Source organism: Mirounga leonina, unplaced genomic scaffold (genome assembly GCF_011800145.1).
Source record: "Mirounga leonina isolate KUSES-001 unplaced genomic scaffold, KU_Mleo_1.0 Mir_174, whole genome shotgun sequence".
Lineage (NCBI taxonomy): Eukaryota > Metazoa > Chordata > Mammalia > Carnivora > Phocidae > Mirounga > Mirounga leonina.
The window spans coordinates 20,139,353-20,152,118 of NW_023270451.1; the positions used below are offsets into that span (position 1 = coordinate 20,139,353).

Sequence of the window (12,766 nt, forward strand, 5' to 3'; positions counted from 1 at the left end):
GCATTGTTATTACCATACTTTGAAGTAGTTGGGCTTATTTTCCCAAATACCTTAGTTTTAAAAGGCAACCTCTAGCTCCCTTTTTAATTTATAGGCCTTGCTTCTTTTTTATATAAAAAGCCTCTCCTTTTTATACCCACTCTTAGCATTGCATTGGAAACTGCCATCAAGTTACAACCTTCAGAAGTGATCCTGCTGATTGGGCTAGCACGTGAGGAAGCAGCAGGTCTATGTCCTCCTGTGAGGTTCTGGAAAAGAAAATCTGTTGCTGTGTAATGCAACACAGCCTCAGAGACCAAGCATACCAATAAACAGTTAGGGCCTTTTGAAGAGACAGCATTTATTTTTTCAGACTCCATTTGAAAATATTGGGCTTTCCTCTCCACCGCCTCCTCCCCTGAGTATTTTCTCGGTTCTGTCAGAAAATGTCCTAACACCAGAGCCAGTCATATTTGGTATTGATTCTAGTAGGAAAAAATACCCAATGTGCTGTTTAATCTTCAGGGGGAAAACTCTTAAAATTAATGGAAATAATTTATTACTCTAACTTCATTTGTTTAGGTACTGCAGATAGAGAAGTCTATTTTATACCTAATTTTTTTTAGTAAGTCATGAGAAGTCTAGGTTCTGTATTCCTGCATGTCATCTCAAGCACCATGTGGAAACACTGTTCCTAGATCTGTGGCATATTTTTTACCCTGGTGTGTACTAGTGAATGTGCCAAATTAAAGGTAACAGCTACCACATCTCTCCCTTACATTTCTGGGAGCAGAGTTCATTTTAATACGTACTAAAGGGAATGTAATATATCTACTTCCATTTTTTTAACTTCCATTTTTAATCAACTCAGTACTTTTTGAATGACTGTTACCACTAAGTTACTAAGAAACATTATAAAACCTCAGTTATGGAAAAGATTTTCCAAATGCCAGATTCAGTAATGTCAGGAATTGAAGCAAACTAAATTACTCTTTCAAGATAATTGGGTTTTTTTCTTCAAAACATTTTTAAGTATATAATTCAGTGGTATTAAGTACATTCCTAATGTTGTGCAACCATTTCCTCTCCATTTATAGAACTTTTACCTCATACCAAACAGAAACTCTAACCATTCAGCAATAAATTCCCCATCGTCCCTTGCCCCTTAGCCACTGGTAACCACCATTCTCCTTCCTGTCTCTGTGAATTCCCTGTTCTGGATATTTAATGTAAGTGGAACCATACGATATTTTGTCTGACTTATTACACTTAGCATAATGTGTCAAGATGCATCCATGTTGTAGCATAAATCAGAATTTCATTCCTTTTTATGGCCTACTAATATTCCATTGTGTGTATATATACCACATTTTATTTATCTGCTCATTATTGATGGACACATGGGTTGTTAACCGTATTCTGGCTATTGTGAATAATACTGTTGTGAACATTGGTGAGAAAGTTTGTCATTGCTTTCAATTCTTTTAGGTACATCCCTAGAAGTGGAATTGATAGATCATGTAATAATTCGATTTTATATAGTGAAGAACTACCAAACTGTTTTCCATAGAAACTGCATCATTTTAGATTCCTACCAGCACTGCATAAGGGTTCAAGTTTCTCCACATCCTTCCCAACACTTGTTGTCTTCCAGTTTTTTGATAGTAGCTATTTTAATGGGCTTGAAGTAGAATTGTTACATTCTTTTTTAAAAAAAAGATTTTATTTATTTATTAGGGAGAGAGAGCACAAGTGGTGGGGAGAGGGAAAAGCAGACATCCCACTGAGCAGGGAGCCCGACACAGGGCTTGATCCCAGGACCCCGAAATCATGACCTGAGCCAAAGGCAGTTGCTTAACCAACTGAGCCACCCAGGTACCCTGTTACATTCTTAATACAGTAAAATGTTACTTCTTAGTTTGTAAGACTACCTGCATCAGCAGGTGTCTTAACAGACTTAAACTTTGCAAATAAGATCTTTGTTTAAAATAACACATCATGGGGCACCTGGGTGGCTCAGTCAATTGAGTGTCTGTCTTTGGCTCAGGTCATGATCTCAGTGTCCTGGAATCGAGCCCTACATCGGGCTCTCTGCTCAGCAGGAAGCCTGCTTCTCCCTCTGCCTGCCGCTCCCCCTGCTCGTGCTCTCTGTCTCTCTATCAAATAAAAATCCCTTAAAAAAATAAAAAATAAAAACAAATTTTCTTTTCCAGAACCTCACAGGAGGACATAGACCTGCTGCTTCCTCATGTGCTAGCCCAATCAGCAGCCTTCCTTAAACCACTCAAACTAGATTTTAAACCAAAGACTGAAATAAGAGATGAAGAAGGACACTATATCATAATAAAGGGATCTATCCAACAAGAAGATCTAACAATTATAAATATTTATGCCCCTAAGTTGGGAGCAGCCAAATATATAAATCAATTAATAACAAAGAAACTCATTGATAATAAAATAATAGGGGACTTTAGCACCCCACTCACAGCAGTGGACAGATCATCTAAGCAGAAGATGAGCAAGGAAACAAGGGCTTTGAATGACACATTGGACCAGATGGACTTAACAGATATATTCAGAGCATTTCACCCTAAAGCAGCAGAATACATATTATTTTCAAGTTCATGTGGAGCATTTTCCAGAATACATCACATACTGGGTCACAAATCGGGTCTCAACCAATAAAAAAAGATTGAAATCATACCATGCCTATTTTCAGACCACAATGCTATGAAACTTGAAGTCAACCACAAGGACAAATTTGGAAGGACCACAAATACATGGAGATTGAAAAACATTCTACTAGGGGCGCCTGGGTGGCTCAGTTGGTTAGGCGACTGCCTTTGGCTCAGGTCATGATCCTGGAGTCCCGGGATCGAGTCCTGCATCGGGCTCCCTGCTTGGCAGGGAGTCTGCTTCTCCCTCTGACCCTCCCCCCTCTCATGTGCTCTCTCTCATTCTCTCTCAAATAAATAAATAAAATCTTTAAAAAAAAAAAATTCTACTAAAGAATGAATGGGTCAACCAGGAAATTAAAGAATTCTTAAAAAACGTGGAAGCAAATGAAAGTGAAAACACAACGGTTCAAAATCTTTGGGATGCAGCAAAGGCAGTCCTAAGAGGGAAGTATATAGCAATACAGGCCTTCCTCAAGAATCAAGAAAAGTCTCAACTACACAACCTAACCTTACACCTAAAGGAGCTGGGAAAAGAACAGCAAATAAAGCCTAAACCCAGCAGGAGAAGAGAAATAATAAAGATTAGAGGAGAAATCAATGATATAGAAATCAAAAAAACAGTAGAATACATCCACAAAACTAGGAGCTTGTTCTTTGAAAGGATTAATAAGATTGATAAACCCCTGGCCAGACTTATCAAAAAGAAAAGAGAAAGGACCCAAATAAATAAAGTCATGGGGGTGCCTGGGTGGCTCAGTTGTTAAGCATCTGCCGTCGGCTCAGGTCATGATCCCAGGGTCCTGGAATCGAGCCCCGCATCGGGCTCCCTGCTCAAGAGTGGAGCCTGCTTCTCCCTCTCCCACTCTGCCTGCTTGTGTTCCCTCTCTCGCTGTGTCTCTCTCTGTCAAATAAATAGAATTTGAAAAATAAAATCATGAATGAAACAGGAGAGATCACAACCAACACTGCAGAAATATCAACAATTATAAGAGAATATTATGAGCAATTATATGCCAACAAATTAGGCAATCCAGAGGAAATTAATACATGCCTAGAAACATAAACTACCACAACGGAAATAGGAAGAAATAGAAAACCTGAACAGACCCATAACCAGCAAAGAAATTGAATCAGTAATCAAGAATCTCCCAACAAACAAAGAGTCCAAGGCCAGATGGCTTCCCAGTGGAATTGGAAATCCCAAACATTTAAAGAAGAATTAATACCTATTCTTCTGAAGCTGTTCCATAAAATGGAAATGGAAGGAAAACTTCCAAACTCATTCTATGAGGCCAGCATTACCTTGATCCCAAAACCAGACAAAGATGCCACTAAACAGGATAATTATAGACCAATATCCCTGATGAACATGGATACAGAAATTCTCACCAGGATACTAGCTAATAGAGTCCAGCAGTACATTTAAAAGATGATTCACCACAACCAAGTGGGATTTATTCCTGGGCTGCAGGGGTGGTTCAACATTTACAGTCAATCAGTGTGATACACCACATTACTAAAAGAAGGGATATGAACCATATGAGCAAAAGCATATGACAAAGTATAGCATCCTTTCTTGATAAAAACCTCCTACCATGTAGGGAAAGAGGGAACATTCCTCAACATCATAAAAGCCATATAAGAAAGACCCACAGCAAATATCATCCTCAGAGAGGAGAAACTGAGAGCTTTTCCCCTAAGATGAGGAACACAACAGGGATGTCCACTATCATCACTGCTGTTCATCATTGTAGTGGAAGTCCTAGCCTCAGCAATCAGACAGTAAAAAGAAATAAAAGGCATCCAAACTGGCAAAGAAGTCAAATTTCACTCTTCACAGATGACATGATACTCTATGTAGAAAACCCAAAAGACCCCAGTAAAAAATTTCTAGAACTGATACAGGAATTCAGCAAAGTTTCAGGATACAAAATCAACACACAGAAGCTTGTTGCATTCCTATACACTAACAGTGAAACAGCAGAAAGAGAAATCAAGGAATCGATCCCATTTACAATTGCACCAAAAACCATTAGATACCTAGGAATAGAACCTAATCAAAGAGGTAAAAGATCTGTACTCAGAAAACTATAGAACACTTAATGAAAGAAATTGAGGAAGACACAAAGAAATGGAAAAACATTCCATGCTCATGGATTGGGAGACCAAGTATTATTAAAATGTCTATGCTACCCAAAGCAATCTACACAATCACTGAAAAATCCCTATCAAAATACCACCAGCATTTTTCACAGAGCTGGAACAAACAATCCTAAAATGTGTATGGAACCAGAAAAAAAGACCTCGAATAGCCAAAGGAATGTTGAAAAAGAAAAAGCTAGTGGCATCACAATTCCGGATTTCAAGTTCTGTTACAAATCTGTAATTGTCAAGACAGGATGGTACTGGCACAAAAACAGACACATAGATCAATGGAACAGAATCGAGATCCCAGAAATGGACCCTCAACTCTATAGTCAACTAATCGTTGGCAAAGCAGGAAAAATTATCCAGTGGAAAAGTCTTTTCAACAAATGGTGTTGGGAAGATTGGATAGCCACATGCAGAAAAGTGAAACTGGACCACTTTCTTACAGCATACACAAAAAAAAATTCAAAGTGGATGAAAGACCTAAATGTGAGACAGGAATCCATCAAAATCCTAGAGGAATTCACAGGGCAGCAACCTCTTTGACCTCAGCTGCAGCAACTTCTTGCTAGATACATCTCCAAAGGCAAGGAAAACAAAAGCAAAAATGAACTATTGGGACTTCATCAAGATAAAAAGCTTTTGTGCAGCAAAGGAAATTTTGGTCAATAGAACTAAAAGGCAGCCTACGGAATGGGAGAAGATATTTGCAAATGTCTTATCAGATAAAGGGCTAATATCCAAAATCTATAAAGAATTTATCGAACTCAACACCCAAAAAACAAAAAATTGTCAAGAAATGGGCAGGAGACATGAACAGACATTTCTCCAAAGAAGACATACAGATGACCAATAAACACATGAAAAATGTCAACATCACTCAGGGAAATAGAAATCAAAATGACAGTGAGATACCACCTGACACCAGTCAGAATGGCTAAAATTAACAACTCAGGAAACAACAGATGTTGGCCAGGATGCAGAGAAAGGGGAACCCTCTTACACTGCTGGTGGAAATGCAAGCTGGTGCAGCCACTCTGGAAGACAGTATGGAGGTTCCTCAGAAGGTTGAAAATAGAGCTACCCAACAGCCCTGCAATTGCACTATTAGGTATTTATCCAAAGGATACAAACATAATGATCCAAAGAGGCACCTGCACCCCAATGTTTATAACAGCAGTGTCCACAATAGCCAAACTGCGGAAAGAACCCAGATGTCCGTTGACAGATGAATGGATAAAGAAGAGGTGGTATATTTATACCATGGAATATTACTTAGCCATCAAAAAGAATGAAATCTTTCCATTTGCAATAATGTGGATGAAACTAGAGGGTATTATGCTAAGGGAAATAAGTCAGACAAATACAAATAGTATATGATTTCACTCGTGTAATTTAAGAAACAAAAAGAACATGGGGGAAGGAAGAATAAAATAAGATAAAAACAGTGAAAGAGGCAAACTATAAGAGACTCTTAACTGTAGGGAACAAACAGGGTCGCTGGGGGCGGGGGGAGTGGGATGGGGTAACTGGGTGATGGGCATTAAGGAGGGAACTTGAAGTAACGAGCACTGGGTATTGTATGCAACTGATGAATCACTAAATTCTACCCCTGAAACTAATAATACACTGTATGTTAACTAAATTGAATATAAATTTTTTAAAAAATTTTAAGAAGAATGTGATATAAAATAGTTTTCAAACTTTAAAATGCAGAAGGGTCATGTGGTAATTTTGATAACATGTGGATTCTAATTAGTTGGTCTTATGGGCCTGCTCTTCAGCATGTTTAACAAGTTCCTGAGCGGTGGCAAGGCTGCTCGCCCAGAGAACAAACTTTGAGTACAAGAATTTAAAGTATTAGTGAAGACAGACCCTAACTGATAAAAATATTACAGCTCTTCTGGCATGCAAAACTAAATTACAAGTATTAAGTAATCTATTTTGAACGTTTAACAATGTGTAAATGAATGTACTGATTAAAAAAAAAAAAAATTGGACCTGGTGATATGAAGCTCTGGAATCACATTTTCAGTTCCTCTATTGAAATGTTTCTCTCACTGGTCATTGTGCCTCAGTTTTTTCAACTTTAAATTTGGAAGAGTACTTTCCGTCTATTACCTTGATGTTGATAAAGAATTTTTTTAAATTGCCTCTTCTCTGTTTTCTTCCTTAGGGAGTGCCTTGGTGAAGCACATGAGCCTTGTGACTGCCAAACATGGAAAAATTGGCTACAAAAAATAACTGAAATGAAACCGGAAGAACGTAAGGAGAATCTTAGATAGCTATACTATATATATTCTAATAGCATTCAAAAGATAATGTAGTCCTATTACTTAGAGTCTTCATTAAGTAAGTTTTCAAGTTGTTAATGCTGTAGCTCTCCAGTTTAACATTATACCTCTAACACCCTTTTGGACATCACAAGGTTTTTGCAGCGGGGAATCACAGACAGGTTCCATGTTTCTAACTAACTGTTTTCAGTTAAGATAAGCAGGGTAGGGCGCCTGGGTGGTTCAGATGGTTAAGCATCTGCCTTCGGTTCAGGTCATGATCCCAGAGTTCTGGGATTGAGTCCCGCATGGGGCTCCCTGCTAGGGGGGAGCCTGCTTCTCCCTCTGCCTCTGCTTCTCTGTCTCTCTGACTCTCATGAATAAATAAATAAAACATTTTTAAAAAAAAGATAAGCAGGGTAAACAGGATCACATTAAAGCCCTCCTCCCACGGCTGGGTGGAGGGCTTTACCCTGGAGTGGACCACCTAGCTTTTTTATACCTTAAGGAAGAAATGTATACACTGTAGTGAGAGGAAGCTTCTTATTTCCCTGGAAACTTCAGTGGATGATAAGACAAGTTAATTTCTTGACATTATGTGGCTCTGTAGATTTACTTAAATGGCATGTCTAACTATTTTTACTGAGATTTCTATAAATACATATTAATCCTACGGAAATGCTATGAAATTGGTGTTAGTAATCCCATTTTGTAGATGAAGTAATTAATACTTAGATTGGATTGAGTGACATCAGGGACAGGGCATGTGCCTGGAAACAGAATGGATTTTAATTAGCCTTCCTAATAGTAATTCCTGCATTTAACAGGAATTGCTTTGCAGTTATTTTTCATCCCCTGAAGTGTTTTATGACAACTGTTTTCTTTCGAATTAATACAAAAGTTAATTTCATTTTTTAACTTTTTATATAATTGAGTTAGTTTGAGGTATTACAAATCAGGATTAAGAATTCCCTCAGTGATTCTGCACTTACTATGAACAAAGCACATGATGATGATGATGATGCCAGCCTTCAAAAGTATATAAGCTAGAAGGGAAGCAGTCAGATCATTGCAGTATGATATGATAACTAATACAGTTGGGTAAAGATGAGAGTACAAAAACAGGAAAACTAAATCAGGTTGGGAAAGCAAGAAAACTAAATCTGGTTGGGCAGGGGGGTGTCGGAATCCTCCTGAAGGCAGTGAGATAGGAATTGGGTTTTAGCATACCTGCAGGGCAGAAATGTGATAGGTATTCCTATCAGCAGCTAAAGTGATGCTGGGAGAGCCTGGCTGACAGCTCTGAGACCCTACAGACTTGTATTATATCGGGCAATATACCACTGCCCAAGAACTGGTCATTAGCATTTTATATTCACGAGATTCATTTTGTGCACTGACTCAGGGTTATTCAAATCCGTGAAGAAGAGACTACTATGTAAACCAGAATATCAGTTTATTAATTGATAATGAGGGGGATCCCTTTCACATGATGAGAAGGTTTATGTCCGTTATCCAGGAGCAAAAGGAAATGGATAATCTTAGGATATTTTATAGGGAGATCTGATTAAATATTCTTGCCCTGTACATTCATCATTCAATCAACAAATATTTTTTTGAGTACCTGCTATGTGCTAGGAACTTCCCAAATTAAAAACAGCCACATGGATTGTTTTTGTTCCCCAGGTGCATTGTGTCTCTTGAATGCTAGATATAGCCTGCCATTGCTCCCTTGACACCCACCCATTTTCCCTATTCTCCTGATATGTATGGGTCTGTGTATACGTGTGAGTTCCATAAACAGATTAATACCATTATCCTGCAACGCCTTTAAACATGACAAGACCATTGGATTTTGCTCTCTTGTTTTGCTTCTGGCACCAAGAAACATTTATATTTCTATTAGACATGGTTGGCTATTGCTCACCTACCTACATTTCTTTATACCTTTATATGATGCTTAACATTAAGGTCCATGGGAGAAATTGCAAGAGATGAGGCTGGAAAGGTAGGCATTGCCAGATTGTGAGGATTTTTGCCAAATTGTCTGAAGCTATCTTACTAACAGAATAAGCTGTATGATAACATTTTTTAAGTAGGAAAATAGCATTATCTGAGATATTTTTATGAAGATAACTGATGACTGGGCAGGTGAGACTGAAGGATAGAGAGATCAAAATAGGGAGGTAAATTTTTAGTTTGAGTCAAAAGATGGATGATTGGTCAACGTAGGAAATTCAGATATGAGATTACCTTTCAGGGGAAAATAAATGACTTGTTGTGGACATTGTGAACTTTCAGGTACTTATAGGACATATATGTGGAGGTGTGCAGTGGGATTTTAGAAGTGCTTGTTTGCAGCCCAGAGAGATGCTGAGAAGACTTAGGAATAACTTACTGCTTTTAAGTGGTATCCATATTATTTATGTAACATTTATTGAGTGCTACTTTATATTAGAATATAGAAATAAGGTGCTGCCTACTTTCTTGAAATTTACATTTTAGAGACGAAGACAGCAATATACAAAACTAAGAAAAAGAAGTATTATTAATGCTGTGAAAGAACAGCATACCTGTGGTACATTGTGAGAGAGGGGAGAGATCAAAGAGAAGATCAGTTTTCTCTATGAGAGGGTAAGGAAAAACATTATGAAAGAATTGATGCACAAGCTGCATCTTGAGAGCTGATAAGATGTTCTTCGCACAAACCGGAACAGGAAGGGTATTTGGGCTTCAGGTGAAAGAGAGCTGTGAAATAGCGTGGCATGTTCAAGGACTGCAGATTCTGCAGTACAACCAGCGCAAAGAAGGTGCACTGCCAGATGAGACCGCACAGGCAGAAGTCCCAATCCGGTGTCAGGGCGGGGGTTCTATGGAGTGCTGGGAGGTCTGACTTCATCCTGAGACACTGAAAAGCAGTTCTGAGGAGGAGAATGAGAATTGAAGATGCTTAGGTCACTCAGGTAAAAGTGTGGACGGTGAATAGAGACTATTGAGAGACAAGTAAGAATGCTGTTTCTTAGAAAACTTCAGAATGTCCAGAATGTTTCTTAGAAAACTTCAGAATGAGAGGATAATGAGGGTTTGAACAAGACAGGGGCAATGCAAACAAGAGAGGAGAGGTGTATACAGGAGAGTTAAAGAAGATGCAGTTTTATTTAGTTGTAAATATAGTGTACTTACCAGTTGCCTGGAAGTGTAAACGCACCACAAGAAATAATTAGCACAATATATTATTTATTAATTATTGAGCAGAAAATGGCTGTAAGTGTCCGATTTAAGATATGAAACAAACATTTTGAAATGGGTGTTTTTACTTATGTCTTACCATTGTAAAATTGGTCATTCATTCCATACCCACGAATAAGTTTTTACTAGGGCGAAAGAGAGAGAGAGAACAACCTGGCTAGTAAGTACAGATTATCACTGGGACTGTGACAAAATACCCTTACATATGACCATGATCCTGATAATGAGGACAGAAGAGAAATAGAAGAACTAGAAAATGGTATGTATGGTGTATACACAGTTACTTCTGGTGGCCAGAGACAGGGAGACCTCAAGTGAAAAACAAGACTTCCTCAAACAGTCCTAAATGGGGTTTTAATTCAGAAAGACAGAGGAACTTGAGAAAATTGGATAGAAGATAAGGGACTGAGGACACCTGAAAAGTTGTCTGCCATAGAAGGACCAAAGCCAAGACTGCAGAGTAAGTTCCCAGTTGCTGAGAAAAACCTAGGAGTTTTCTCATTGTCCTCCAGACAGAAATGTGATGACCAGCTGACTACTATTAATGGCCACTTAAGTTTATGAAATTTAGGGTGAGGCTTAAAGCAAATAATACTAGGCCAACTGTAAGGCTTAAGCGGAACATCATCATTAAATACATAAAAATAATATTCCAAGAAAGAAAAGTATGATTTAATGCTGTATTGTTTACATATTAATTTGGGTCATGGTCACATACATACTTTTGGCATAAGCATTTACAACTGAACTTGTCGATTCATGAGATCATTTTCTCCCTTATGCCTAGTTTTCCAAAGTCTTTGAATTATGAGACTCAAAAGGAGTGACAAAATCTAATTAATGAGAAAAAATGCTAAGTGCATAGCATTATATACTAAGATTCGTTCAAAGAATTCCATATAAAGATTCAAATACTATTTTTCAGCACTGAAACTGCCTCTGTTATGTCTAATCAGACAAGAAGAGGGAGTGATTATATTTTCTGTGAAACTGGTTATTTTATAAAAACTCTGAGACCAGTTTTTCCATAGTACATAATAAATGATTACTGAACGGAATTCAAATATTCTTCTTAAGAAGTCAGTCTTTAAAATCAATTTTGTGAACGCCTGGGTGGCTGTCGGTTAAGCGTCAGCCTTCAGCTCAGGTCATGATCCCAGGGTCCTGGGATCGAACCCCACATGGGGCTCCCTGCTCAGCAGGAAGCCTGCTTCTCCCTCTCCCTCTGCTTGTGCTCTCTCTGTCTCTCTCTCTCTCTCTCTCAAATGAATAAATAGTATCTTTTTTAAAAAATTTAAAAATAAAAATAAAATCAACTTTGTTTTGGGCAACACTGTCAGGACCCTTCTCACTCCTGAGAGATTTTTCTGTATCCTTTTTTAATAAACTTCTGTCGCTTTACTCACTCTCAAAAAAATAAATAAAAATAAATAAACCAACTTTGTTTTCACTTGCACACATATTGATTCTATTAGTAGATCTTAGATTGTTAATGCACTAATACTTGATTAAATGAAGCTAATATTTCTTACAAGGAGACCTAAGCACACTAGATTATTGAAGAAAGAAGATCAGGATACAATAGACATATAACTGAAGTCAAGGGAAGAGTCTGGAACTCAGTAAGGGTGAAGAAAACTCACCAGGTCGATGGAAGGGGGAGATAAGGTAATGTAGGTATGAAGCAAAGTGTATACAGAAGGCAGATGTGTGAAATGACTTTGTTTGGAGAACTAGAAGGAAAGGCATTTTTTCCAGTACAAGTTTTTGTTTTAATAATAGTAAAAAAAAATAATAGTTATTTCCTGAACACAGTTTACTTTATACAATCCTCTAGAATGCAGTTAGGAACTAGCATTCTCTCCAAGGGTGGGAGAAAAAAACTGTTACGTTGCAAGTCACACAAGCTGCTTTGTTTTAATGGCTTTGTGCTTTATTTATTATAACAATGGACAATAAAGGTCATAAGAATATATTAGAGCCTCTGAGCTAAAAATAATGTTGATGCTGAAGGGAGGAGACAGGCCACTATTTAAAAAAAAAAAAAATTAGACATTATACTTAGTGATTAGGTTTTAAAGCAGTACCCTCTGTAAATGGCATTACCTCCACAGCTTGACCGGATTAGCCGTAAGTTAGTAAGTTCCTCCTGAAACTCCTGTTCTCCACCAAATTAACTGAGAATTCTCTAGCAACACCCTAATCAAACCATCTTCTATCAAGTGGGTTTAGAACTGAAGTGGGTCTGATCACTTCATTGCTGCAGTTGTTTCTCTTTGCTGTATGGAACTGAAAACCAGTGCTTCCCAGTCCAGCACTGCTGTTCTGTTGTTGAACAAACTTAAGTGTGTAGGCACCTTGGTGCTCTTTGTGGCAAGACAGCCCCACTCCTGCATTGGTAAGGCTCCATCAAAGGGCTGCTCCTAGTGCTCACCTCTT

The 12,766-nt window shown here is 38.1% G+C and overlaps 1 protein-coding gene across 6 annotated transcripts in view; it reads left to right on the forward strand.

Moving 5' to 3' along the window:
• The window catches only part of ANKIB1 (ankyrin repeat and IBR domain containing 1), a 146,933-nt gene that overhangs the window by 109,739 nt on the left and 24,428 nt on the right, over positions 1 to 12,766 (forward strand). For all 6 annotated transcript variants that reach the window (XM_035020536.1, XM_035020534.1, XM_035020535.1 and 3 more), the window contains one exon: positions 6,982 to 7,070. In XM_035020536.1, the coding sequence (XP_034876427.1) occupies positions 6,982 to 7,070 (89 nt within the window). The remainder of the gene's footprint in view (positions 1 to 6,981; positions 7,071 to 12,766) is intronic.